The 27,645-nt window shown below is 47.0% G+C and overlaps 1 protein-coding gene across 4 annotated transcripts in view; it reads left to right on the top strand.

Annotated features, from left to right (window-relative positions):
* The window catches only part of ZCCHC14 (zinc finger CCHC-type containing 14), a 57,421-nt gene that overhangs the window by 21,829 nt on the left and 7,947 nt on the right, over positions 1-27,645 (top strand). For 3 of the 4 annotated variants that reach the window (XM_055305153.1, XM_055305149.1, XM_055305151.1), the window contains exons 2-9: positions 1,785-1,908; positions 11,795-11,868; positions 20,317-20,388; positions 23,127-23,236; positions 23,962-24,056; positions 24,139-24,193; positions 25,100-25,379; positions 27,104-27,195. In XM_055305153.1, coding sequence (XP_055161128.1) covers positions 1,785-1,908; positions 11,795-11,868; positions 20,317-20,388; positions 23,127-23,236; positions 23,962-24,056; positions 24,139-24,193; positions 25,100-25,379; positions 27,104-27,195 — 902 coding nt within the window. The remainder of the gene's footprint in view (positions 1-1,784; positions 1,909-11,794; positions 11,869-20,316; positions 20,389-23,126; positions 23,237-23,961; positions 24,057-24,138; positions 24,194-25,099; positions 25,380-27,103; positions 27,196-27,645) is intronic. The other variant, XM_055305150.1, reaches the window with a different exon arrangement.

Below are 27,645 nucleotides of genomic sequence, written 5' to 3'. Positions count from 1 at the left end.
TGTTATCTTATTTAATAAGAAAGAAGTTCATTTCTGGAATATTCAGATCATTAGATGAAACTTTGCCAAATCTGAGGGAAATAATCCAACTTAGTTAAATTACAAATAAAAGTAACTTAAAATTTAAGCTGTCTTAATAAAATCTTGGTAATGTCCAAAAAACTGACTTTTTGGAGGAGTATTGGGTGGTTAGGATTTATTTCCTTGAGTTATGTGAACTTGCACATTTAGACTGTGCTGGCTGGCTTTTCTCGAGTGGCATCTCTCGTGTGGTGTAGGACTTGTATGTAGGTCCTGTGCTGTGTGTTGGGGGAGGCCTCCCCGCTGTGGCTTTGATGCAGCCTGAAGAAGAGAGGGCTTGTCAGGTACCCAGCAGATGCTCTTTGGCTGGAACTGACTGTTGCTGTGCTGCAGGCACAGCGGCGTCTCTGTCCTCTCCTGGTGGCTCTGTGCCTCTACCATCATGCCCCCCATCCCCCTGCCCCCTCTTGTGCCTTCCGTGGGCTGTCCTCTGCCTTCCAGGTAAGGAAGCCAACTAACGGGCTGGAAAACTGAGGGCCGGTGAGGTGTGCATCTCTCACAACTGTCTCCACATGAGGATGGAGGTCAGCAGTCCCCCTCCTCCCCCAAACCTGTCCCCTTCCTTGTGTGTGGAGTGTAGTGTTTCTCACTTCTTAAAACTCACCCCTCTCTTGATAACCTTTAAAATCCTAACTTTACCATTCTTTGAAATTTTGACGTACATTAAGTTGTGATTCTGAGGAGGTAAAACTATAGGTCACTTTCATTCTTCTGAATCCTACAAGCTCTAAATGGATGTTGGCTGTAAGCATTTCAGGTACTGATCCGTGTTGAGGGGGGAAAGTGAAAGCTCTTGCCCCTGACCCAGGCACCCCCGGGGGGCTCCTCTCTCTTCCGAGGTCCCCTGCGCTTCCCGGGTTGCTGCCCGCTGGCCTCCATCTGCGTGTTGCCGGGAGCTGCAGGAGCCGCAGGAGCCGCAGCCCCGCTCTGACTGGGCGTGCGAACCAGCTGCGCGCCGCACGGCTGCTATGTCCGGTGCCCGCAGTGCCGCAGCCGCCTGCACCCACCGGCATCTGCCACAGCTCTGTCACAGCTGTCGCGTCAGCCCTCCCTGCCTGGGTACTTTGTGCGATGAAGTCCTAGAAGTGGGATGGTAATGTCATGTTAGAACATGTACCCCGCGTGGATCCGGTCGTGCTCTCTCCCTGGCTGTTCTGTTTAGAGCATTTTATGACTTCTTTAAGATTTATAGGACAGTGTCAGGTCCAGCTATGTAATTAATTTTATAGGGGATTACACAATTTGAAGAAATAAAATCCAAGTTTTTACCTCAGAGAGAGGTATGTAGTTCGCGGAAGGCTGGCTGACACAGCTCCCACGCTGGCGAGTGGGGCCCGGGTGCAGATACCAGCTCCCACATGTGCTTACGCTCACCTGGCTGTTTTCAAGTTTCCATGATGCCTAGGAAATTGGTGATGTCTTCCTCTTTTGTGGGAAGTACTAATTGTTACACTACCGTGTAGTGTTTAAAAATTTTTATATAAACATTTTATATAAATTTTTTAATTTATATAAAAATTTTAAAGAATTTATATAAAATTTATATTTTATGTAAATTTTTATAGAAAATTTATATTTTATATAAAACTTGAAACTACCATAAACATCAGTGACTTTCTGATAACAACAAAAAATCATTTCACGTGAACCAAATGGAAGAAAATAAGATTTTTTTTTTTTTTTTTTTTTTTTTGTCCTCCCAGGTGACTCCAAGAACCGAGGCCCCCGTCAGCAGTGTGAGTAATAGTTTGGAGAATGCACTACATACGTCAGCACATTCCACAGAGGAGTCGCTGCCCAAGAGGACTGTGGGGAAACACTCCAAAGGTGAGTCTGTGCGAGGGCTCAGAGAGGAAGAGGTGCACACCAGTGGAAAGCAGATCTTTGTGATGCTATTGGGTTATATACTTTTCAGATCTTTCATCACCTATAGTCTTTTAGTAAGGTACATTGTTTCTAAATTCTGTAAGTAATACATGAGCGGGTCTTGGCTGTAAGAATCTCAAACACTGTTTGTTAAGGGGGAAAATGACAGTTGTTACACTCTTCCCTGCCTCACACCACGGCAAGTCCTAAATTCTAGAGCAGCACTGTCTTGTAGAACTTTCTATGGAGATAATGGGATGTTCTCTCTGTGCACTAATGCCGTCATCAGCCACATGTGCCTTTGATCACTTGAAACATGCCTCATGCAACCAAGGACCTGAAATTTTAGTTTATTTCCTTTCACTTGGAACTGTAATAGCTCAGTGTAGAGAGTGGCCACTATACTGCACAGCGCTGCTTTGGAGATGACAGAGGGCACATCTTAGATGATGCTGAGTCTCTTGGTTCTTGCACCATTGGACAGTGACAGAGTGGCACTTAGTGTACAGTTGGTGGGTGGAGTGGTGGTGTGGGGACTTCCCAGGAGACCAGTGCAGGTGATGTGTAGGCCTAGTGAGGGCCACGTTGATCCAGAGCCCCAGGGCACTCAAGGCCACCACCCCCTCCCTCCCTGTCCTTTGTTTCCCTTTTATTTATGTCTCAGGCCCATTGTACTTCACAGATGTTTAATAAATACTTTGTTTTTAAAATAAAGCCCCATTCTGACAATATCGCAGAGCCAGCCATGCCTGACTTAAGTCATGTGCTAGAGATATCCTGACTGCCGTACCGTGTTTATGCATATATATACGTGCTGGTACTAAAACCGTGAACCCTCATAGTGACCCTGGGAGCACCGAGCTCCTGGATGGGGCTGTTGTTTGGAAGACATGGCAAGGCCTCCCCTCCCGGGATGGATAGTTGTCACTCAGGCATAGAGACTTTTCTACCCTGAAGCTGCCCCTGCCCTTTCTCCTGATAACCGTCGTCCTGGGAGGAGTGCCTTTGGAGGAGGAGGTGTGTCCAGCATGTGACCTGTGCCCTGCACCCTCCTAAAGTGGGAGGACAGCATCCTCTTTCCCATAGTGCTTTTTCCTTGACACATAATCATCAAGACCCCTTGTTCCTATGTTTTCAATATAATTGCAAGATATAGGACTAATCTCACTCTGCTTCCCTGTCCGTGTGCTGTGGGGCAGAGAGCCCACGGACCAGCGGGCTTTAGCATCAGATATAGCAAAGCATAGTGGCCCAGGCATTATTAGCTGCCTACCACAGTCTCCACTCAGTGGTTCTAAGTAATACGTTTCTTCTGCCTAGAACTTGGCAAGCAAGTGAAGTTGGTTTTCTTAGTCACGCTTCTCGTGATGCTCTGTCAGGCCTGGGTGGTTGCTCTTGGCAAAGCCTAAAGTCACCGCGAGTGTTATTACTAGAGTTTTCTCGCTGTCTTTTCTGTATTCTACTTGTGTTTTGATTTTTCTCTGCTTCCTTGGAAGTCTTCAGCAATAAGACATCAGACTTACGTTTGTTCTGTATAAAAACTTCAGAGGGCAGTGTTGAGGACAGCCAGAAACTGGCTGTTCCCAACAGATGACAATCAAGGTGGTGGTCTGCAAAGTACATGTTGAAAGTGATAGTGTCCTCTTTTCCTCTGCTCTTTCATGTGAAGATTTTCAAGTGTGAAAGAGGTAAGGGGACTGCAGTTCCTAGCATCTGGCTTTGGGAGCGGGTAGTAGGCCTTGTCCTCAGGACCGCTGAGCAGCACAGCTGTGTTCGCTCTGAGAGAGCTCAGTTTTCCCCAAACCCACACGTCCAGACTTGTGTTACTGAGGAAACACGTATAATATACAAGGTAAGGTTGAAATTACTTTTAGTGATGCTCTCAGTGAAAGGAGTTCTGTAATTTGGTTTTCTGGGTTGGATTAGTTATCTTTCAGAATTATCCTTGTGTGAGACCAAGAATCGCAGTAAGCCTGGTAGCACAGCAGACCGCTTACCAGTGTCCAAAAACCTGCTCTCCAGTCCTCCTTGCATTCTTAAAATGGAACGATTCCAAAGAGCTTCTGTTAAATGGAGGTTATAACTAGATATTTATCATATTAGAACTTAAAACTGGGATTTTTTTTTTTTTTAACCTAAATGAATGCTTTTTGTTGTGTGCCGCTGCGGTGTTTGTGTTTCTCGTGCAGCAGCGTTATGACACAGAGTTACATCAAGGTCAAGCTCCAAAAGTCTTGTCCTTTTGGTGATGCAAAACCCACTGCAGAGAATTAGAGTAGGAATTCTGATAAGAAGCATGACAGTAAAACCCAGATTCTGGCTGCCTTTCTGGGGCTGCACGGGATTTGAAGGTACATTTGGAATTGAGGCATTTTGATCATTTTAACTTTTCTCTTGGCTCTTTTAACATTTCATTAAGACTTTAAAACACAGTTCAGGGATCTGTGGGTGGCTCAGTGGTTTAGCGCCTGCCTTTGGCCCTGGGCACGATCCTGGAGTCCCGGGATCAAGTCCCGCGTCAGGCTCCTGGCATGGAGCCTGCTTCTCCCTCCTCCTGTGTCTCTGCCTCTCTCTCTCTCTCTCTATGTCTATCATAAATAATAAATAAGTATTTAAAAAAAATAAAAAATAAAACACAGTTCAGAGAATTTTACAGTGAATACCTACCTACCTTCCAGATTCCGTAGTTCCATTTTATTTTACCTGCTTATTCTCTAACTGTCCTTCTCTGTCTGCCTCTCCATCCATGAAGACATTGCATTTTGGGGTACATTTCAAAGTAAGTTGTTCTTTTCACTTTTTTTTTTGCTGCTTTCATGCATTATTATTTTTTGAAAGCTGGTTGTTGCAGCCTTCCTCAGCCAATGATTCTCGTTTCAACCACAGAACAGAGTTGTCTAAGTGACTGTTCGTCATCCCCTAAAGAAGGAGGGACTTGGAGAGGTAAGAGTTAGGTTGGTCCATCCCGCAGTGGCATCTTTCAGATAGCAGGGCTCAGCTGTCTCTCAGTCCCCATGGAGAGAAGCTACAGGGCTTACAGTGAACGTCTGTAACTTGTCAGGCCTTACCTCGAATTACTATCAAACCACTTCCTGTGGAGCAGGAGTGTCTTGCAGTGTATTCGGTGGTGTACTGAGCCAGCACGTGCTGGCCCTCAAAGCCAGTTGTTAAAAGTGCAGGGAGATTTTCAGCCTCTCAGTGTCCTATTGATGGCTGGAAACCAGCCATGGTCGGAAGTACTTACACCGTGGAAGTCCGTACATGTCATAGATGTGGGGCTGTCCCCCAAGCCAGCTATGACACATTTTGCAAAGTGCCACTGTAGGAGCCCCCGACCTGTCCTGTCTGCTGCATGCATCTCTGTCCATCACGTGACACATGCTGTGTGCCCGCAGCCCAGCTCCAGGAAGAGCAGGTGGTTCTGTGTGACCTGGGACTCCCTGCATCCTGACTTCAGCATCCTCCTCTCTGAAGCTGTTGTGAGGGGTCACGACAGACCTATCTGCTCTTAATCTTCCCTTGGCATATCTGACCCTCCACCACCATTCTGTCCTCCCTTGGTTCCTTTCTGTTTTTATCTATTTTATTTATTTTTTATTTTTCCTTTCTGTTCTTAAACTTTGGACCATCCTACATAGAGAAGTGTTGCTGTGGCTTGTTCCCTTGGTTTCCTGGTAACACACTTCCCAGTTCTCCTCTTGCCTCTCTGTCTGCTCGTATCCTATGAAATCCCTGCCCCTGAGATGCTAGTTCTGTCTGCACTCCTCTCTGGCATCTACTCCCACTTTGAGTGTCTTCTCTTCATCTGTTGATGACTTTCATATCTGAGAATTCAGCTGAGACCCTTGCCTGGGACCCAAAATCCCTGTGAATATTTCCACTGAGGTGGCCTGCTGGTGCTTCTGCCCGTGTGCCCAGAGTGGACCCATCACTTCTATGGCCGCCCTTGAAATGAGTCTCCAGTGTTTGTGGTTGGTGCCAGCCTTCAGGCATTTGGAGCCACGCCTGCAGGTCCACATGAGCAGGCTCAGCCTCACAGCCCTGGGGGCTGTGGCTCTGCGGGGTCGTCCCAGATTCTTCTTCCCCTCACTGAGGCCACCATCCTGGATCAGGCTTCGGTCCCCCTGCTGTCTGTGGATTCTTCTGTACAGTCCATCCCCAAGCAGGGACCTACCTGCAGCTGGACCACAGTAACCTTTACTTAGGAAGCTTGTCATGGTGCTCATGGCTGCAGCTGCTGTCACAGCACTGATCAGCCCCAGGTCCACCCTGACAGTGTGTGTGCACCTCATTGATGTCACAGTCCCGTGAAGTGGGAACCTGTATTCCTCTTTTTCAGGGGTTCAGTGACTGCCCATGGTCACCAAGCTGAAAAGTGTCACATTTCAGACTGAGCCCATCTGAAAGCAGAGCCCATGGGCTTACCTTGACTTGCTTGGAGGAAGCCTGCTGTGGGGTTTGTGGGATTTGTGGGCCAGCCTCATCTATGCCCTCCCCTCCTTGTGACTTGTCCTCATGTCGCTACTCTGGTCTCTCACAATTCTGAGTTCCTGGCTCCAGCTGAGAGCATACTTGTTAGACACTGTGTGCTGTCCTGCCTGGGCCTCGATCCTCACATCCCTCTGCCCAGATGGGCTTTTCGCTTTGAAGTTGAGCTCACATGTCACAGCTCTGTGAACTTTGTAAATTTTGTGTCACTTATGGTTAGTCTGTAACTTACGGTTATATTGGTACATACCAATGCTGAATAAAATGCTTGCCTTAATATATAAATAAATGAGAATCCTTAGGCTCTTAGATTCTAGTGCTGTATCATTAACCATTCAAAAGGAATGTGTATATGTTCATTTCCTGTTTTTGCTACTTGAGAAATACCTTTTACCAGCTTTATGTTTTCTAGATCATGCCATGTACTACTCTTGTTTCTATTTCTATTTCTGTAGAACTAACAAATTAATGCAAGGTAGCTAGATGCTAAAAAAAAAAAATCAAAGAAAAACAAATTAGGGAATTCTTAAATATAATATGTTCTATCCTAGAAAGTTGTCAGAGAGGAAGCTCAGGTTAATCATTGTAGTTGTGAATGCTCAGATTTTAACAACAGCTGAAGAACTGCTCCTAAAAATGATCCCCACTAATGTGAACGACCAAGAGAAAGGGAGAAAGTGAGTCAATATTTGAGGAACGTTATTATTCAGCTGAGACTTTTAAGATACACTTTTTTCAATTTGTAAGTGAAAGCTAGATTTCAGTAATAAAAATTTAAGCAGGAAACATCTTAAATGTTATTCTGCTTCGGTTTCTTGAAGTAGGAAGCATTGAGTTGTATTGTACAGGACTCGGGAAAAGGAAGTGTTCATGCCAGAGGATGATCTTGCGTCCTTTCCCAAAGTCATAAATGATTCCCTCCTGACTGTGATGGCTTGTAGCATAGTTCTAAGTTTTGAAGCAGTCTCCTATGTGGGGCACATAGAAATTAAACTATTTGACTGGAGAGATGTCGAAATCAAGTAAAAGTTCTGAGGCAGAAAAGTACCAACTACCTGTTTTTTTCCCAGAAGAGTTTAGAATAGAAAGGGAAGAAGTTTCAAAGGAGTGACTCATTTGTGGAACACACTAAGCTGTTTTCTACAGGTGTCTGATACATAAGTATGACATGACAGTCCACTCTTGTGAGTCACTTGAAGATGCATGGCAGTGAAGATGACTTTAGAGTGTGGCAGCTCCCAGGACTTGATGGTGAGAATGTGTTCATGGGTTTGTCGCTGCTGGCTGAGAGGCCTTTGGGTTCAGCTCAGTCCTAAACTGTCTATGACTTTTTGCTAGCCCCTCCCCCCTTCGGATGTCCAGTCCTGCTTCAGGATGTTTGGAACCCCTGCCTGTGCTGCTAGAGCAATGCCTTCCACAGGAATTCCTTCCTGCCTTTTCCAATTACATTCGTGTATTAGCTTTTGAAATTAGGTATGGATCCAATTATAAAAGTGATAGTTCAGTGCAATTAGATGTTTTATTGAAGGCCATGTGGTCTGACTTGCAGGACTGGAGGCAGATTCCTCATGTGCGTCTTGAATGAGAAAAGGAAAGTTACAATTTTAAAAGGATAACACATCCCACTTTTGCTTTCTCAGCTCAGCATGAGTGAGCAGGCTGGCTTAGACTCAGGTGCCCATTTCTCCCCACATAGGAGCCCTCCCTACCCGGTCTACCTTCCGACTACCCCTCTGGCTGTGGCCTTTTTGTCTTGGAGTCTTTGTGGGCAGTGCAAATCCCATCCCTTCATGGTGGATTGATTTCTAGCCCCTCAGACTTAGCTGTGTTTGTTTGCACTCTTCAGAAAATTGTGAGGCTTCTATATACCAGATAATTGCCTGCAGGACTGACTGGGGTGGTATATGGGACAGGGGTCACTGTATGAACCAGGAGAGAAGTGGATCATAAATAGAAGTTCGTGTGCATATAGGAACGAATACTCTTTAAACTCATGAAACTACGTTATGGAAATTTGGGGGAAAGTGCTCATAATTCCACCAGCAAGCACAATGATCCTTGTCAGTTTTGATAACTTTTCATCTTTCTTTCCTATTCTTAACAACTAGGGGCAGCCCCGGTGGCTCAGCGGTTTAGTGCTTCCTTCAGCCCGGGGCATGATCCTGGAGACCTGGGATCGAGTCCCATGTCGGGCTCCCTGCATGGAGCCTGTTTCTCCCTCTGCCTGTGTCTCTGCCTCTCTCTCTCTCTCTCTCTGTGTCTCTCATGAATGAATAAATTAATTAATTAAAAAAAACCCAACTATACAGTTTGTAATTTTTTAGTTAATATTACAAGCCGTTTTCATGTTTTTGTTTTTCTAATCATGGTCTTTAACCTAAGTTCCAAAATCAAGAACATGTTTCACCATCGTTGAAGCCTTATTAAAGGTCCCACAGGGCAGCCCCGGTGGCACAGCGGTTTAGCGCCGCCTGCAGCCTGGGTTGTGATCCTGGAGACCCGGGATCAAGTCCCACGTCCGGCTTCCTGTATGGGGCCCGTTTCTCCCTCTGCCTGTGTCTCTACCTCTGTATGTGTGTGTGTCTCTACGCATAAATAAACAAAATCTTAAAAAAAAAAAAAGGTCCCACAGCCCCACTCCATGTCAGCCACTGTTGCCCCCACACCCACTTCAGGGGGCCCCCTGTGACCACAGGTGCTCCACGGGGACAGTACCACTACAGGCAAAGTAGCAGAGTCGTCCCTAGGTGCTGGTGCCCAAGCTGTCCACGCTGCCCACAGGTGGGGTGGTGGCATCGTTTGCTCCTAGACAGGCATCTCAGACTGCAGCCCTAGACTTCTAGATGCCTGTTACTTGCAAACAGCTGGATAATGTTCGTCTGCTTTTCATATTCTCCTGTCCAAGGATGAGTCACTTCCGTTATCAGTCCAGATGGGGTTTTCTCTCTACTTTTTTTTGTAAATTCTAATATTACTCAGTCCTGGAACATTTAGGTGCACGTTGCTGTTCTGTGGCCAGGGAAAATGCTGACTACATTTTTCTGTGTTCATTGACTTCGTATGTTCTATTGTTTAAGAAAGGGGAAGATGTCATTGTGGGTCAGTTTTAAAAAATACTGATTGGGAAAACATAAAAGCTATTTGTTTGCTGACAGTTTGACAGAGGAAGCCAGGCAGGAACAGCGAGCGGCTTCACTTAGTGAAAATAGGGAGGTGTGCAGCCTCAAAATGTGGTGTGTCCTTTGTTTTGCCAGAAAGGAAACACTTGACTGTTTTGTTTTGTTTTGTTTTTAGTAATTCCTTCCTGTAAGATGCTATTTTAAGCTTAAAATACTTCAAACCAAATAGGTTCTCGTATCTCTCAAGATGCACATCGACCCTGATGCCACTTTACAAAATTAGGGAGGCCTAGGAGAGAACAGTTTAACGAGTGAAGGGTCTTTTCCGCCACAGTCAGTGACCTCTGAGAGTGTGAGGACCCATTTGTCATATTTGTTGCTCTGTTCCCAGCGCCTAGAATTTGACCTTGCGCCCAGCAGGAATCTGATAGGACGTGTTGGTGGGTGAACAATTGTTGGTTTTACAAGGATCACACATTTTTTCTGCACAGATTCAGATAGTAAATATTTTTGGCTTTGGGAGGCATAGGGTTTCTGGCAAGACGACTGGGCTCTGCTGCCTTGGGGTGGAAAGCAGCCATCGACGATATGTAAACAAATGGCATGGCTATGTGCCAACAAAGCCATGTACACAAACAGGCGGAGGGCAGCCTCTAGTTTGCCAGGCCCACTTAGGATTGTACTGTCCAGTAGAATTCTGTGATGAGCAAGTGTTCTGTGTCTGTGCTGTACAGCATGGCAGCTACTAGCCACATCTGGCTGTTGAGCACTTAGAATGAGATTAGTGCAACCAAAGAATTGGATTTTTAATTCTGTTTGGTTGTAATTAATACAAATTTAAGTAGTCACATGTGGTTAGTGGCTACAGTCTTGGGTGTTGCAGGGTTAGAACCTTCCCTGAAGCATGTTGCACAGAGCGATTTGTTCTCTGGAGGTCTGTACACAGTACGGGAAGAAAGTTCTGTGGCTCAAAAAACTGAGGAATTGTTAATAAGAACATATTTGTTCATTTCAGGACTGCTTAGAGCCCTTAATGTGCTAATGTACACAGACAGCCTACCAGTCTTAGTTTTTTTTTTTTTTTCCTGAGCTGTTTGACCATGAAGCTTTCTGCAGGTGCCCTTGAACACCTAGGGCACTGGCGTTCTTGGAGAAGACCTTGGGAGGCTCCTTTGAGGCAGGCCAGAATGCTGGGCATCCGCAGGGCTTGGAGCTTAATAGTTTCTGAGGTTATGTTAAGTGCTTCCTACTGGACAGTTAGGTTTTCAGGGTCTGGAAGTCCCCGTAGTCCATGGCCAAGGGCTGTCTGGGACAGTGAATGCTAGCATGGAGGAGGACGTGTGTAATATGCACGTATTAAAGCTCCTTGCTGGTCGTGGACTTTCTTAGCCACAAAGAGGAGTTACTAGACTGCTGGTGTCTGCAAACAGCACAGATGCTTCAGAAATCAGTTATGTTAGTGCTTGGGAAACATTCACATATGAATCGGAAATAGAACGCACACACCTCAGTGTGGCCTGGGAACTGCATCACGTTTGTAAGTGGCTATTTTATCTTTGACATAATGTTTGCTCAGATATTTGGATTTTCAAACTCAAGTTTGAGTGCATAAGAACTTCATTGTGCCCTTTTAGTTTTGAGGAGACAGAGGAGGTACCCATGTCAGGAGGAGGGCGGAGCGAGCCTGCTGCATGCAGAGGCCTCCGGCGGAGCTTTGTCTCCTCTGGCTGTGCTGCTGTGGCCTCTGACAGCCCGTCATGTCCTTCAGAGGCGGTGCTGGAAGGCTTTGGTGCTGCTTCCGTCACCTGCCGTGAGCGCCACCACTGGCTGGCCGCTGGTGTCTGGCACCGTCAGCCCAGAATGTGGAGCACTAGTTTCTCAGGAGCCAGAACAGATCCTGCCCGCTCTGCGATAATAACCAGGTCTGTGCCCTTGTGCATCCACATCACTCCTGTTCTTTTTCCAAGTGCCGTTTCTTCCTCTTCTAGGATTTGTTTTTATGTTTGGCCTATTCTGTTCTACTTTTGCATTCGCCTCCACTCCTGAGTGTGACAGATTTCTGCGTTCCTCTCCGGCCCCTCTTCCCAGGCGAGCACACTGCAAAAGAGTCAGCCACGCCAGCGTCGAAAGCTTTGTTTTGAAAATTGCTAAAATATCAAATGCTAACTAATATGTACTTCAAGGTTTTATTTCATTTTTATAATTTTGTTTGTTGTTGTTGTTGTTTTTTGCTTTTACAGTGAGTGTTGAAAAGATAGACCTGAAGGGATTATCACACAAAAAAAATGAAAGACATGTTGAATGTTCCTTTGAGGTAAGATGCCAAGTTTTTTCTCCCTTTTCTCCTCTGTGGGGTAGGAAGGAAACATTTGCCTTGAGTAGATACTGAGATTGATCTAAATGGAAGATGGGCCATGGGCCGGCCACCTCCAGCCTATGTGCCGACTGTTGTCTAGACTGGTGTGCTCAGCTGCGGCTGGTTGGTCACCAGAGTTGGCTGAAATGAAGACGTGTGCTGCTCAGAGTGTCCCAGCAGCTGTGTTCCATGAGGTCCTTGGGGGCCTAGGTGACCCCTAGTTGACCACTTTGATATCCCTGGGGTGCGGCTCTCGGCCTCATGGTCCAGGTTGGCAGCCAGGGCACTAGTCCTCGCGTTTTCATTCCAGGTAGCAAGACACAGGATGAAGACAAGAGAAAAGTTTACTTCTCTCTCTCTCTCTCTTTTTTTTTTTTTTACTTTTCTCTTTTTTTAAGGAACATTCTGAAAGCAGCCGCTAGATACTTCCACATATGTTTTGCTGGCCAAAATTTGGTTTCTTGGCCCCACTTGGCTCCGGAGGAGGCTGGGGAATGTATTCTGGCTGGCCATGTCTCCAGGGTCCTGTTACTTGCTCATTATGTTGTGTGAGGTTCTCCTTTGACCATGTGCCTGAACACTGATTGACAAGGAAAATCTGCTTCCTGCATTACTAGGGAGTATTCTCAGGAATAGAAGCCTCTGGTTTGTATCTAGTATGTATGCTGTGATGCTCTGTGTGGTTCACTAAGTTTTCAAAGTGTAGCTGCATCCAGAGACTTAAATAGTTTTATCACTAAAAGGATGAAATCTTCATTTGATTCAGGAGGTGTACAGCATTGTGAGAATCCCTCAATAAGCTATGCGTGTGTCTTCAGAACATACAGGAAAGACTCACCTAAAGTTTTCAGGCTCTTTAAACTTGGAACGAGCACTCAGGTCTCAGTTACTGGAGAACCTTGGAGTCACAAAATCTTCAGGGCCTCATAAGGATGGGAGCCTAGCAGGTCCCTGGAATCCTGAGCGTGTTGTTTCTCCCTCCAGCATGCTCTGTCTCGTGGCTGGACCTCCCCTCAGGCTCATCTGCCTCCACTGGGCTGAGCCATCCTCAGGTGGTGGGCCCCACTCACTGTCTGGTTGTGCTGAGCCTTGATCCACCCTTATCTGCGGGCTTGTACAGTGTGAGATATGGTGACTCTGGCCAGTGTGACTGCCTGCAGCTTCTCTCTGAAGAAATGAGCTTTAGCAAAATAGATATGTGGCCTCTCGGAGGAGATGGAAGTTATGGTCAGGAGTCAGGAGGTAGGGATCCCTAGGTGGCGCAGCGGTTTGGCGCCTGTCTTTGGCCCAGGGCGCGATCCTGGAGATCCGGGATCGAATCCCACGTCGGGCTCCCAGTGCATGGAGCCTGCTTCTCCCTCTGCCTCTGTCTCTGCCACTCTCACTCTCTCTGTGACTATCATAAATAAATAAATTAAAAAAAAAAAAAGGAGTCAGGAGGTAACTGGCTGGTGATGACAGGGACACGGTGTCCGGGGTCCTCTGCAAGCAAGCCACACAACTCCAGAAGGGTCCTGGAGCTCTGAGCTTGCGGCCCTAGACTCCAAAGTGTCACTTGGTGTTGACAGTGTCACACGGGTGAGGTATGTAGTTGAAGACATTTGTACCCCAGTGGGTGAGCTGAAGGTTTTAACAGTTAATGCAAAAGCTTCACTTATCTGGGGATCTTACTTTTCCTGAAGTGATAAGTGACAAAAATATTCTTGTGTTTAGGAAATTGAGAATCCATCTCTCACCTGGAAGTCCAAAGTAGTTTTTTCCTTTTGGAGTACTAACTTTTCTTTTTTAAGATTTTATTTATTTATTTGAGAGAATGGGTGAATAGTGGGAGGGACAGAGGGAGAGAGAGATCCCTCTCATGTGGATTCAGCACGGAGCCCAATCCCTGAGATCTTGAACTGGGCCAAAATCAAGAGTCAGATGCTTAACCGACGGAGCCATCCGGGTGACCCTTGGGGTACTAACTTGATAATGGCCTGAGGGAACCACAGCCCAAACTGTGTGTGTTGAATGGTTACTCGAGGCATAAAGGAAAGATATGATCAACGTTAAAAAGAAATCTTACTTTTGTTACTGCAAAACACTGTTCATTTGCGCCGCTTAAACTGCATGCTTGTTTTATGCGGGGCTTGCATAGGTTGCTGCTGATGGCTGTCGTTACTGTGTCAGGTTGGGGACTTCTGTCACCGAGGAAAGGAGGCGGTCTCAAGGCCATGTGCCTGAGGGCAGGTGAGCACAAGGGCTCCAGCTAGCTGCTACCAGCGCCACACTCCAATGACAGAACTGAGGGTGGGCAGCCTGAGGATAGCAGCGAGCCCACCTAAACTTACCCACCTTCTGGCATCTGAGGGGACTCCTCTCAAAAATAAGCCCCAGTAGGATTTTTCTGCCTTAGAAATCAACAAACTAGCCCTAAAATGTGTGTGGAAAGAACAGAGTAGTCAAAATAATTATGAGAAGAAGGAAGTTGGAAGCTGCACGCAGCCTGTCTTGGAGACTCGCTGTTAACCTATGGGGAACGCTGGTCCGTGGGATTGCCGTGAGCATGGGGCACCTTTCAGCAGGCCAGCAGAGTCTAGAGATCGACTTGCAGGTAGACAGCCAATTGACAGGCGGGCAGTTCAATGAAGAAAGGATGGTCTTTTCAACAAATGGCTCCAGAACCCTTGACCAAACGTCACCTCTCATAGTTAGTTAACTCAAAACTGATCATAGTCCTAGGGGACCCTGCCTGGGTGGCTCAGCGGTTAAGCTTCTGCCTTCGGCCCAGGGCGTGATCCTGGAGTCCTGGGATCGAGTCCTGCATTGGACTCCCTGCATGGAGCCTGCTTCTCCCCTCTGCCTGTATCTCTGCCTTTCTCTCTCAGTCTTTGTCTCTCATGAATAAATAAATACAATCTTTTTTAAAAAAAAACAAACTGATCATAGTCCTAAACGTACAACCTAAAACGACAAAAGTGCTTGAAGAAAGCATATGAGACTGTATGGCTAGGCAAAGACTTCTTTGCTGCACCACAAAGAACATGATCTTTAAAAGAAAAAGTGAGTATGTGAGACGTAATCAGAGGGTTGAACTTCTCCTTGAAAGCACCCTGAGGAGATGGGAGGACAGGATGCAGATTAGGAAATGCATATTTGATAAACAGTTTTCATTCAAAATATACAAAAACTCTCAACACTCAGCAATAAAAAAAAAAAAAAAAACATTAAGAAGCGAGCCCAAGATTTGAAACACTTTAGCAGAGAAAACAGTTAAGAGGGCCAATATCCCACGTGAGCAGATGTTTGGCCTCACTAGTCGTTAGGAGAATGGCAGGTAGAGCCACAGGGAAGTGGTGCTGTGTGGCCACAGGATGGCTGCACCCGGAGACCCTGAGCAGGCCAGCTGCTGGCAAGGGTGCGCGCACATGGTGTGTGTATGTTCAGAGCTACAGCCTCTTTGCAAGGCCGTCTGGCAGTTTTACAAAAGCTTAAACTTTTCTCTAAAGTATGACCCATCAGTTCTCTCCCACGTATTAATCCATGGGAAATGAAAACATTTGTTCACACAAATATAAATATTTACGTGAACGCTCAAAATTTATGAAAGAAATATATGGCTTATATGTACCACAACCTCTAAATGTCCAGAGGAGAATGGAGAGACCCACATGGTACCTTAAACACCGTGGGACACCTGCCAGAGTGGAAAGGACTGAGCTGTTCTTATACTAGCATGTGGAGAAAATTCAAGTCCTTGAGTTTAGAAAAAAAACCTCTGCCAAAGAGTAGATATGATATGAGCCTGTTTACGTGAAATTGTAAGAAATGCCAACTGTCTACAGTGACAGAAGCCACAGAGTGGCTTCTTGGGGAGAGGAGGAAGAAACTCTTGGGAGTGGTATAGTATCCTGAACATGCACATATGCCCAGACTTCTCACATCATGCCCTTTATATAGGCACAGCTTACCGCCCATTACAACTCAGTAAAGCTTTTATTTTTTTATTTTTTTATTTATTTATGATAGTCACAGAGAGAGAGAGAGAGAGAGGGGCAGAGACATAGGCAGAGGGAGAAGCAGGCTCCATGCACCGGGAGCCCAACGTGGGATTCGATCCCAGGTCTCCAGGATCGCGCCCTGGGCCAAAGGCAGGCACCAAACTGCTGCGCCACCCAGGAATCCCCTCAGTAAAGCTTTTTTTAAAAAAAAAAAAAGAAAAGGAAAGTCATCTGAGGATTAAGCCTCTCCTTTTGTCCACAGAACTCTAAAAAATGAAGCTTAAATTAATTGCCCTTTAAGTAAGGGGTCTTTTTTATGTGGAAGTTAACAGCTACCCATCAGGGACCAGAGCTGTCAAACTGCTTCCTGGGATTTGATGGGACGGCCATGCTGGCCACAGAGAAGGCTCTCTCCTGCCAGCCTCCCTGGCTCCGGAGGATCTGTGGACTCTGCCCACTGTTTCCTCAGTCCTGTTTGTCTCTAGCTTCACTCTTTGTGGATCGGTATTTTCCAGGATACAAATGAAAGGCTTCTTTTATAGGAAGGCCTATGTAGCTGGATTGAGATGCTTTCAGTATGTAAACATGTACTGCAAATAGGAGCCTGCACTTCCTGTTCTTTTCCATGGGGCTGATCATGTTTTTGCTGGAGTCATGGGTGCTCCTCACTGGCTACCGAGGGGATCAGATTGGTGTGCAGGAAGCAAGCGACTGCAAATTTAACATCAGCATGTAACTACATACACACGAAGTGTCTGGATTTTACTTGTTTTTCCAGACTCACTGTTGAGAAACTGCAATAACTAAAAAACTTTTTTTTAACAAAAAGATTTTTTTTTTTTTTGTTAAAAGTGAAGGATAGAGAAAATAGCAGAAGATGACCCGAACCCTTGAAGCACCCCCTAGACTGTAGAATTTTAGTGGCTTAGAAAGAGCTGTGGCTCTTTCTTAACCCAGGTATTACATTTACTTTAGTGCTAAATCTTTTCCTTGAAAGTTTTATTTTTACATTTCAAGATAATCTGAACTGCTTTGAATATGTTATTGCCGTTAGCAAGGAGGAGTCTTGACAACTTTTTTTTTTTTTAGTTTTTTTCATCAGTGATTTGTGCAGACTTTAGAGCCCAGTAATTCTGTGAACATGCCAGGAGCAGTGGGGAACGGTTTGTTTTGACGTCTGTCTCAGTGGTTCTGTGGCATTAGTGCAACAGCATGATGGGTGCTGATCCAGGAGCCACATAGGGCATGCTGAGGGCTTTCCCTAGGGTCGTCTCTTTTTGTTTGCTGGTGTGTTTTTGCTTAGGGAAAGTGCTTCGAAATGATTTCACCCTGAAAGTCCTGTGATTTCCTGAAAGTCCCCCCATTGTGCTCAGACATGCCCAGCACTGTTTGTTCCATCCAGAGCTGTGGTTCTGCGCCCACGTGGACCTGATGGCCCTTGATGGGCCAAGCTCTCTCCGTTTATTCCCGCGTGCCCGGGGCCCCCTCCCTCCTTGCAGGCGCTACCTCCTGTTCTTATGTCCTTCTCTGTCTGATAACTTCTTAGAAAGGGCACCCGGGAGGTGTCTGGAAATGCCCCCCCTACCCCCCAACATGTGACTGAGAACACAGGTGGAGGCTGGGCATCACTCTTTCTCAGGAATCAGAGAGCAGTGCTAACTTACCGCCTCCTGATCCTGAGCTCTGGCATTTTTGAAGGTTTCCTCAGTCCTGGGTGTCTGCACGCCCCTCACCCATGCTTGGCTGTGGGTCTATTTTCATCATTGTGCTGGGACTCGGTGGGCCTTTTTAAACTGAAAGCACACGTCTGTAATTTGAGGGCCTCGTCCTAATTCCTCCCTTTTAGTGTCCTCTGCTCTGTTTTTCTCTGTTTCCTTGCTTTGGAACTCCTGCTGTCTGCCTGTTGGACCTCATGACTGGTCCTTTGTTTTATTTTTTTCTCTGTTTTCTTTCCCTTTGGTATTTTGATCTAAACTTTATGGAGGACTGCGTCATCTCCCCTCTTCATCAGTGGGATTTTTCACTCCTGTCCTGTTTTTAATTTTAAAGAATGCTTGTTCTCTGATGATTCTTTTTTCATGGCGTCCTGTTCTTGGCTATGCTTTTCTTCTCTTAGATCATGGAGAATATTAATGATAGTTTTTAGTTTTTTAATACCGTTTTCTTTTCCATACGTGGTCTGTGTTTCCACCTGGCTGCCTTGAGCTCTTGAAGGCTCCATGCTAGATGTTCTGGTGCTGGGCCGCCCACTCACATCTGCGGCGTAGCACGAGCCATGGGCCAGGCCTCTGGCTCACTGCTCCACACGCTCCAGAGTGCTGTGTGTGACTCAAGGGCATTGGGGATGGAGCTGAGATATAGTGTGATGTAGTCCTAAGTATCTGGTTTGTGCATGTTTTGCTTTTGGCATAAGCTTAGGGTATTTTATGGTCTGTCTTGGGCTGCATAGCTCTTTGCTATGCAAAGTGACATAGGTCCAAGTGACATCATAATTTATTTGGCAACTCTTTTCCTGGTGGTACGTAAGATGATGGGGTAGCTTCAGTTGGTGCCACCTCAGATTTCACAGAATGTGTGTGTAACATGTGGCATGCCATGAGGCTGTTCTGTGTCCATGCCCCTCTTCTGGTGCAGAGACATGGCCTGGCTGGTGAGACCTAGGGTGATTGTGAAGCCTGCATCAGCTACAGAGCATGGGGGTGCTGAGGTCAGCCCAGAAGTGAGCCCTTAGTTCTGCCTGCCTTAGACTGAGGTATCAGCTTCGTTTAGAAGTAAAAGTGTCAAAAAAAAAAAAAAAAAAGAAGTAAAAGTGTCAAACAGCTCAGGAGCTGACAGCCTACGGTAGTAATTGTGCCTGTTTAAAGCACATCATTGTTGGGGAAACAGATTGTCTGTTTCAACATAACATGATTTGTCTGTGCTGCACTTGTTGCTTGGGCGTTGGATTTCATTTTTTGTGGGGTTGAAGAGCATTCATGCCATGTGAATGTGGACAGAAAGAGAAGGACTCCAGCTGGAATCAGGTTATCCTGCTATATGCGTCATAAGGAAAAGAGAAATCCTCCACCATGTATTGCACTTTGACAAATGCAAAATGTCAGCAGTGCTTTGGGTCCAACATCTAAGGACCAGAAAGTTTCTGATTTTGGCCATAGATGGTGCTGGTATTTCACTGAGTAGCAGCTTGCCTGGACTTGTGTTCAATGCTGTTGTGAGATTTGTCTCCGACAGAGGCAGGTTGGGGTCCGTATCTGGTGCAGGTCCCTTTGGGTGGCAAGGCACATTCATTCAAGGAGTGCCAGCGCCTGCCATGGGTGAGTCCTGGGTACCGGGAGCCCCAAGATCAGAGGGAAGGAGGAGCCCCTTTCCTCAGTTGGCTTGTGTGTCCTGGTTGCTCTAGGAGACAGCCACCTTCGCGGTGGTTTCGTGCTGTGGCAGCTGTGGGGACGGAGTTCGTGTGGGTTTCAGCAGAGGAGGGGACACGAGGTCCGTGTGCGACCATGGTGGGTTGCCTCTCAGAAGGTGCAGACGGGTGGCGGGAGCAGAGGGGTCTTCCCAAGCACCATGCTCCATTTGCTCCATTGCTGCGAATATAATGCTGTCTTTTTTGGTCATTTTACTTCCTGATTTGAAACCGGTGGCTTCTGGATTTGAGAGCAAAGTTCCCGCTTCACTACCTCACCTTTCTTATGGCCCTCCCACCTCGCCCCTGCTTCCCAGCCCAGCTCCTGCCCTGCTCCCGTGTCTGAGTCCTCAGTGTCCCCAGTGCCCCTGGTGTGATCAGGAAACACTGGAGGAGCACTGGGAAGATGAGGAAGGAGACTCCCCCCCCGGAGCACCTGCCGTCCATCAGGGGGGACTGGCTGCGACACGGTGATGAAATAAGGCTGCCTGCCTGCCTGCCACCTGCAGTGAGGACACACTAGCTGTGTGCTCGGGTGTCCGGCACCCCTGGTGCTGTGGAGCTGCTTGCAGAGAGCCCTTTCTGACTGCTTTCTCCTGAAACTGTCTGCACCCTTGCCGTTCCCCTGCTGCTGACTGCCCTACCCCCGTTGTGTCAGGTGCCCGAGGGCGGGGGCTCTTGTCTCATGTTCACCTGAGAGGAGGTCCCCTGGAGGATGTGTGCACTGGCACACATAAGCAATCGTGATTGTCAGTGACTGCTTACAATGTGGTGGAGCAAGCCTCAGACTCCATGCTTGAATAATTTGGGGATATTTGAATAATTGCACAAAACAGGAAGTTAAGCCTTAAAGGACCTGATTTGTGTGAACTTCTCTCTCACAAGTCAAGGGATGTGGAACCACCCCATTCAGAAGGCGCACCACACTCAGGGCTCAGCATGCTCACGGCACCTGGGCAGGTGTGCTGTGAGGGGCGTACGTGGCGTCTGTTTTTAAGGTTTGTTTGTTTGTTTGTTTTTAAGGTCTTGTGGTCTGATTCTTCAGTAACATCAGTAACCAAATCTTCCTCTGAAGTGACTGAATTTATTTCAAAGGTAAGGTGATTAAGGGCTCTTACAAGAATGAAAAGGCTCTCAATAATATTGCAGAGTGATCCCAGTGGATTGCTTCCTTCAGCTGGCAGAGCAAGTAGCTCGTGCATGGCCATGAAAGCATGGTCCTCGACGCCCTGATCTGCGCTGCTTGCAGTTGTTGAGAACGAGAAGAGGCAGGACGCTGTGGCCTGCGCACGTGGCGGAGGGGTGTCTGCTTTGGTTACTCTGCAGCGGAGACTGAGGGAGAGTCCACATGGTCCCAGCTTGGTCTGTCATATCTGCAGGGCTTCCTGGTCCTTTCCAGCTGGCTTAAACAAATGTCATCCAAACAGAAGGTCCCACTACTAGATAAATAACCACTTTCCCTACATAGACGTGTGTCCACACATATATACATACGTACATACATACGTACCCACCTCCACAGTCAGTATGTGTTTCTAGTCCACTGGCCCGGGCCGTAGCTGTGACAAAGTGGTGCATCTTAATTCATCCCCTTTGTTTCATGAGCTGACAGAGCTAAAGTGTCTCCAAAATGAGTCTGAGGTTTTCACTATAAAACCAAGGCTGTAATCCTGTAGGAGGAAATCCAGGGGATGGATCATATTTTCAAAGCTTGGGTAGAAGTTGTTTGCTCATTCTTCTCCTGTTGGCCTGTAAGCCAGGCTTTCTGGGGTTACTGATTCCCCTTGGGATTCACGTTTTCCTCTGTAACCCTGAGAGCGCTACATTTCCTCTCCTGCGTGCCTAGAACATCTGTTGCTCTGGACTGCACTGATGCTGGCAGGAATTCTGACCCCACTGGGTGCTGAGAGTGCTTCATGTTCGCCTGGCTGTGGGGTTCTCTGACCTTCCTGGACGTCTGGTTTGTCGTCTCCTGTTAATTTTGGAGAATTCTTCCGTGTTCTCTCTTCAGATATTTCTTCTGCCCTGTCTCTCTCTTGCCCCGGGACTTGAACTCCATGCACCTGGACCTTTGACATCATCCATAGCTCTTGGGGGCGCCTTCTGTTTTCTTGCTCCTCTTGCTGTGTGTTTGAGTCGGACGATTTCTGTTGTCCTGTTTTCAGGCTCCCTGATGTTCAGTCTGTAGCTCTGCCCAGGCTGCCACTGAGCCTGGTTTACGTGCTGAGTTCATCTCTGGGACCGTGGTTTCCTATTGTTCCTGGCTTTTCCATCTTGACATGACTTTTAATAAAGTTTCCTTCTCTCTGCTGAGATTTCCCATTTGTTCATGCATGTTGTCTGTTTTTTCTCAATCTTTCAGTATGTTAAACCTAGTTGTTTTATAATCCCTATCTCATAGTTCCAACATCCAGTTATCTCTGAGTCTCGCTCTGATGATTATCTTGATAACAGGTTTCATTCATTCTTTTTTTTTTCTATGTCTTGTAATTTTTTATTGAGTATTAAACATCATGTTTAGAAAATGTAGGAGACTGAAGGAAGCAGTATGTCTGCTTGGAAATGGGCATGTTGCTGCTTCTCTCAAGCCCTCGGTGGGGTCCTCGATTTGACCTAATCAGGAGTTGGGCCGGGTTTGGGTTTTGTTGCTGCTACCCCGCGGGCTTCAGGTTCCTCTGGGGGAGGGCAGCTGATACCTTGAGTCCCGGGAGAGGGGCCCGCAGTGTCAGAAGTTCTGTCAGGGGTCTGGCTTCACCCTTGGCCCTCAGCAGTCCTGGATGCCCATGGCCTGGAGGGGCTGTCCCTGCTCTGTTGAGCACCCTCCTCAGCCCCGGGGAGAGTACGGTTGCTTGTTTTAACAGCCTGATGACAGACTTGTGGGGGTGAAGTGTTCTCCATCCTCCTGGTCCAGCCCAGTCCCAGGCACAGGGTCTTTGGGGGCTTCCCCGGCATCCCCGCCCCTCTCTTCCCCAGCACCCGCTGACCTCCTCTTTGTACTGGTGGAGTATATCCTCAGCCCGTGAGGCTTTTGCCCTTTCTTCAGGGCCAGAGGGGTGTGCTTGTCCCTTCTCCTGGGAGCAGGGCATCTTTGCCCATGGCCTGGTGCAAGGAGGACTCCCTCCCCTCCCGCAGAGGCAGAAAAGTAGTGCTTCTGCTTCATCCCCAGAAACAGAGGGTCTGCTTGGGCTCTGAGAGCAGGAGCTGTCTTGTCCCTCCCCCAGAGGCTTAAGGATTTTGCCTCAGATTTAGAGAAAGCTCCAGGGAAAGGCATAGAAGTTCCTGCCAGGCCCCCAGGGGCAGCCAGCCCACACCTCCGCTGCCTTGGAGGCTCTCTCCAGTCTCCTTTGGAAGCAAGCTTGGGAAGGCAGGACACTCCCCCTTGTGTCTGGGCTCTTGGCTGACCACTGTGTGGCCCACACTCAGCCCGTGGGAAGTGTCCATCTTCTGACCTCTTCTGGCTGCTGGCATGGCGGCCACCTCTTCCTCGTGTTCTGCTGCAACAGAGACGGGTTGTGTGTCTTGTCTCTCCTTGGAGGGACAGGTCCCTCTTGAAATTCAGTTCACTTGGTGACCTTGCAAATGAATTCCCGATGGGCTCATGGAAGGTACGATCGTGTAGGTTATCGAGGTTTTTACCGATGCTGTGGGTGGGAGCAATGTTCTTTTGTGGCTTTCCACATCCTAAGTGGAAGTAGAACCCCAAGGAGCTGAGAGCAGGGTGGGTCATAGTGTCCTACAGGTGTCAGCATCTAGTACCCTCCCACTTCTCAACTGGGGGAGGCCAGTGTCAGGTGAATTTTGACAGACGTCCGATGCTTTTCCATCTCTTTCAGTTACCCCAGCTGTACCCTGAAGAAAATCTGGAGAAGTTCATTCCTTGCTTAGCTGGCCCAGATTCCTTTTACGTAGAGCGAAATCACATGGATCTGGAAGCAGACCTGAGGTAATGCTATCCTGCACCTGCGGGCCAAGGATGCAATTCTGGCAGTGGGCCCATGGGCCCACCCTTTGGCGATGTGGGACATAGCCAGAGTGGGGCGGGTGCACACCTGGGCTGCCTGGTCATCCCAGCAGCTGTGAGGGCACATGCTGCTCCCAGAGGCCCGGGTCTCTGTCTGTCCCTGGGGATTTTCATCTGTTACGGAGAATTTGGTGGAGCTAGTAATGTAGGCATGATTTTGAGGATGTGAGTAAAGGAGTTTCACGGTACATGCCACCACTTAATGTGATTTTGACATTCTGACCAAATAAAATCCAAGTACTGTTTCTGTCCCGTAGTGGGAAGTTGAGATTTGCAGGAGGGGACTAGGACCCAGTAAAGTCCCGAAAGCTGGTATCTCCCAGCCAAGTCCATGACTGACGGGGCAGGCCTGCTGCCCGGGCCCAGCATCCCAGCACCAGCAACTAGAGGCAGCACAGCGGGCACAGCTCTTGTGCCAGCCTGCTGCCGACCTCCCACTGTGAGATGCTATGGGTGTGGGGAAAGGGGCTCAGGGGAACGAAAGGACTCAGGAGTCGAATTGAGGCAGGGAGAACATAGGTTGTGGCACTTCTGTTTACTTTTTTCTCTCTTGTATTTCTCTTAACAGAAAATTACAATTTCTCTCCCCATTAGTTTTTGGTAATAACCATTTTAATGCTGATAAACCTGCATTGTTTAATTTGTAGGTATTTGGCCTCATTACCTTCTCACTTATTAAAAAATGACCACGTTAAGAGATTTTTCAGCACTTCATCTCCCACCCAACAGCTTCAAAGTCCAAGTGAGTTTATGAAATGTAATTACATAAAGATAGAAACATCTTTATTATGTGTAAACTTTATGACATCTATCTTAACTTACAGGTCCTGGCACCCCCTCCCTCTCTAAAGTGGGTACCATGATGGGCGTGTCTGGAAGGTGAGGCATCCTGTGTAAGCAGCGTGTTTCAGATCAGCATAGAGCTTACTTCTGACTGTGTGTAAATAATTGTAGAGTGAAGTCATTTTTGGTTTTAGTCTTGAATAATATTATGAGGGGAACTGGGTAGAGATACTCCAGTTTATGATTTCTCCATGTAAAAAGAGAAGTGGTTCTCTGAGCCATTGCACTTGTAATTCCTAAGGATTGTTACTGCAAGTGCCAGTTTCTGGGCCCTGTGCATCCTAGAATTTCAGAGAATATTCATTTTTCCGAGCTCCCAGGGAACAACTGCCCATGAGGTGGCAGAGGCACTGCTCCAAGAGTCCTGTCAGCCTCGGGTTGACAGTGATTATAGCAGTGCTTGGGTGGCAAACAGGCTGTCATTAAAATGGGTCAGTATCATGGACAGTGACACACACGCATATAGTTATGTGAAGATGCAGTCAGGTCACGAGGTCTTTGAAAGTGCTGACTTTCTGGGTTTACAGTCTTGGGTGGAAGGGGCAGGGCAGAAAGCAGAATGCTGAGCATTCCTGCCTGCTACCAAGACTCCCTTTCAAAAAAAGTCCATTCAAATAAAAGATTTAAGGAGTCCGTTTTAATTTAAGATTTTCAGTATCATGCTATGATAGGGTAACAGAAACTAGGCCGCTCAGCCAGGAGTCGGTGACGCACGCATGCACGCACACACACAGATGTGCATACTCTGAAGCATGCCTACAGACACCTTCAGGGGGGTGGCATCACAGAGGCACAGCAGCAGGAAAGGGCTTTGGTGCTGACAGTAGGCATGGCCTCTGATGCCATCCAGCACCTGAGAGCTGGCTACTGCATGCTTCCCACCCAGTTGTGGTGGAGGCTGCAGTCTTGTGAAAACCACCTGTCTGCCTGCTATCTCCACAGGCCTGTGTGTGGTGTGGCTGGCATCCCATCCTCTCAGAGCGGCGCCCAGCACCACATGCAGCACTCGGCCAGTGCAGCCACCTTGCCCCACTGCTCCCACACAGGGGGTACAGGCTCAGCACTGGCCTACCGGGCCCAGATGGACACCTCGCCTGCCATCCTGATGCCCTCCAGTCTGCAGACCCCTCAGACTCAGGAGCAGAATGGGATCTTAGACTGGCTTAGGAAACTGCGCTTGCACAAGTACTACCCAGTCTTCAAACAGCTCACAATGGAGAAGGTATGTGGATGACTGGGCAGGTGACACAGTCTTCTTCTGCTCTTATTCCTCGTGGGCTTGAGTTGGGTGTCTAGACTGTCCATGATGTGGAAATCACACAGCCCGGTATCTGACACCTGTATGTATATGCCCTAAGTCCCACACACACCAGAGGAGGAGTGGCAGTGCATTTGGATTTGAAGGCTCCCTGCAGCCGAAGCAAAAACTGGAACATAGTTATGAACAAATTTTTTTTTTTTAAAGATAGTTTGGGGTCTTCATGTGTTAGATACACTGTGTGATATGAAGGACATTGTATCTCCAGCAGCCATTTCAGTAGAAACGGTGAATTGGGGTGTGCACGCCCCCTTTGTTAGATGCCCTTCAGCTTAGGCTGTGCATACGCAGGAGGTCAGTGCCTAAGGGCCTGTTTTACAAGATGCCCAGATACTTGGATCCGAGGAAATAGCCCACTGATGATCTGGCTTGATTGAGGGTCATACAGCTGAAAAGAATAGATGAATTTTATGTCTTTCAAGCAGTCCTACATAGAAATTTTTTTTAAGAGAAAGGGAAGGGTGGTAGGAGGAGCGGAGGGAGAGGGAGAGAATCTCAAACAGACTGCAAAATGAGCACAGAGCCTGTGAAATGGCTGATCTCAGGACTTTGAGATCGAAGCCAGAGCTTGAAGTCAAGAGTCGGGACGCTTAACCAACTGAGCCAAGGAGCCTTGAAAATTATTTTTTACAACAGAGAGTTCTGATGAGCATTTTTTCGTTGTTAAAATTTGAAATTTCTGAGCTAGTGGCATCATTGAGAAAAACTAAATTTGACCCATGGCCGTGTTTGAGCTCTGATGCCCCCTGCTGGATACAATCACTTGGCACTTTTATCTATGTAAAAAATCTCATTTGTCCAAAAATCTGCAAGTGAACCTAGAAATCAAGCTTTGAGTACATAAAAAACAAAACAAAACAAACAGCTTTTAAGTATATTTGTAATATTCTTGGCTTAGGATACATAAATCCTAAAAACCACAGATTTTGCCAACCTTGTCTCATGGTCAATTTAAAAAGTTTCAACATAATGTAGGAGTTGAATTTTAGCCATAAAAATCACAAATCGCATTATAGACTGTTGTGAGAACCAGCGTGTTGTGCCTGCCCGGTATAAAACCACCAGTTAGTTAGCCATTTAATTCAGATGGCATCATCTTTTCTGGAACACTTGCTTCTCAACAAAGTTGCTTTGCCCCTAAAATGACAGTGAATTTTGAGAAAAAAGAGCTGTTAAGAGTTCTCCTGTCTGCAGGAGGATAAATGGCTTGTATCCAAGGAGGTGGATCCCTCAGACACTTCCATGGATAGGAGGGGAACACTTGAACAGATCCAGTCTCTCTAGAAGTGGAAACTAAAGACATTTTCTTCAGTTGCCTGCCCCATAGTGCAGACCTTGCAGGTGCACCATCTTCTCTGGCTGTGGGGAAGGCCCAGTGGACATGGTCTGTGAGCCTTCTATGCAAAGTGAACATTTCATATTTTGAACAAGGAACATCATGATATCATTTAGCAACGAGCTATTTTGGTGTTTCCAAGCTTTTTATTTGCCTTTTATTATCCAGTTAGGTTTGATCTGTTTGCATGTCCTAATGGTAGGATACATTTATTAAATGATACTCCAAGTTCTTTGTTTTCTGAGTCTTAATTGATTCTCAATAACTCTGTAATGTGTTTCTTCTGTGGAAGTTTCTGAGCCTTACTGAGGAAGATCTAAATAAATTTGAATCCCTCACAATGGGAGCAAAGAAAAAACTCAAGACTCAGCTGGAGCTGGAGAAGTAAGTGTGAAACATCGGTTCCTTTTTGTTCCTAATATACTGAATGTGGTATCTAAATGGGGTGTCTTGGACTGGATAGGGACCTCTGAATGTGGGATGACAATCGGGTGCCCTGGGAGGCAAAAGAATTCTCCTGAGGCAGTGTACAAAGGAGACAGAAGTTTATTGAGCAGAGGCTGTTAGCTAGAGGCAGTGGGTGTGGGGGCTGTATTTAAAAAGGGAAGGTGAGGAGGTGTGGAATCTTCCCTTTCTTAGTAACTGTGCTGGTTGTAAGTAGCCCAGTGGTCAGTTGGGGCCTATGGATATTCTGAGGTGGGCCTGTGTTCAGCCAGCGGGTTGCTCTGGCCTGTTTGCTTGAAAGCGCCTCGACACGGAACAGGTGCTAGCAGTTACAGCTGAATGCCATTGATTGATCACTTTGATTGCTTAGCAAAGCTTCATTAATGCTTT

This window comes from Nyctereutes procyonoides, unplaced genomic scaffold (genome assembly GCF_905146905.1).
Source record: "Nyctereutes procyonoides isolate TBG_1078 unplaced genomic scaffold, NYPRO_anot_genome, whole genome shotgun sequence".
NCBI classification, from domain to species: Eukaryota; Metazoa; Chordata; class Mammalia; order Carnivora; family Canidae; genus Nyctereutes; species Nyctereutes procyonoides.
The sequence above is the reverse complement of the archived record's forward strand: the minus strand, read 5'-3'. Positions and strand labels throughout refer to the sequence as shown.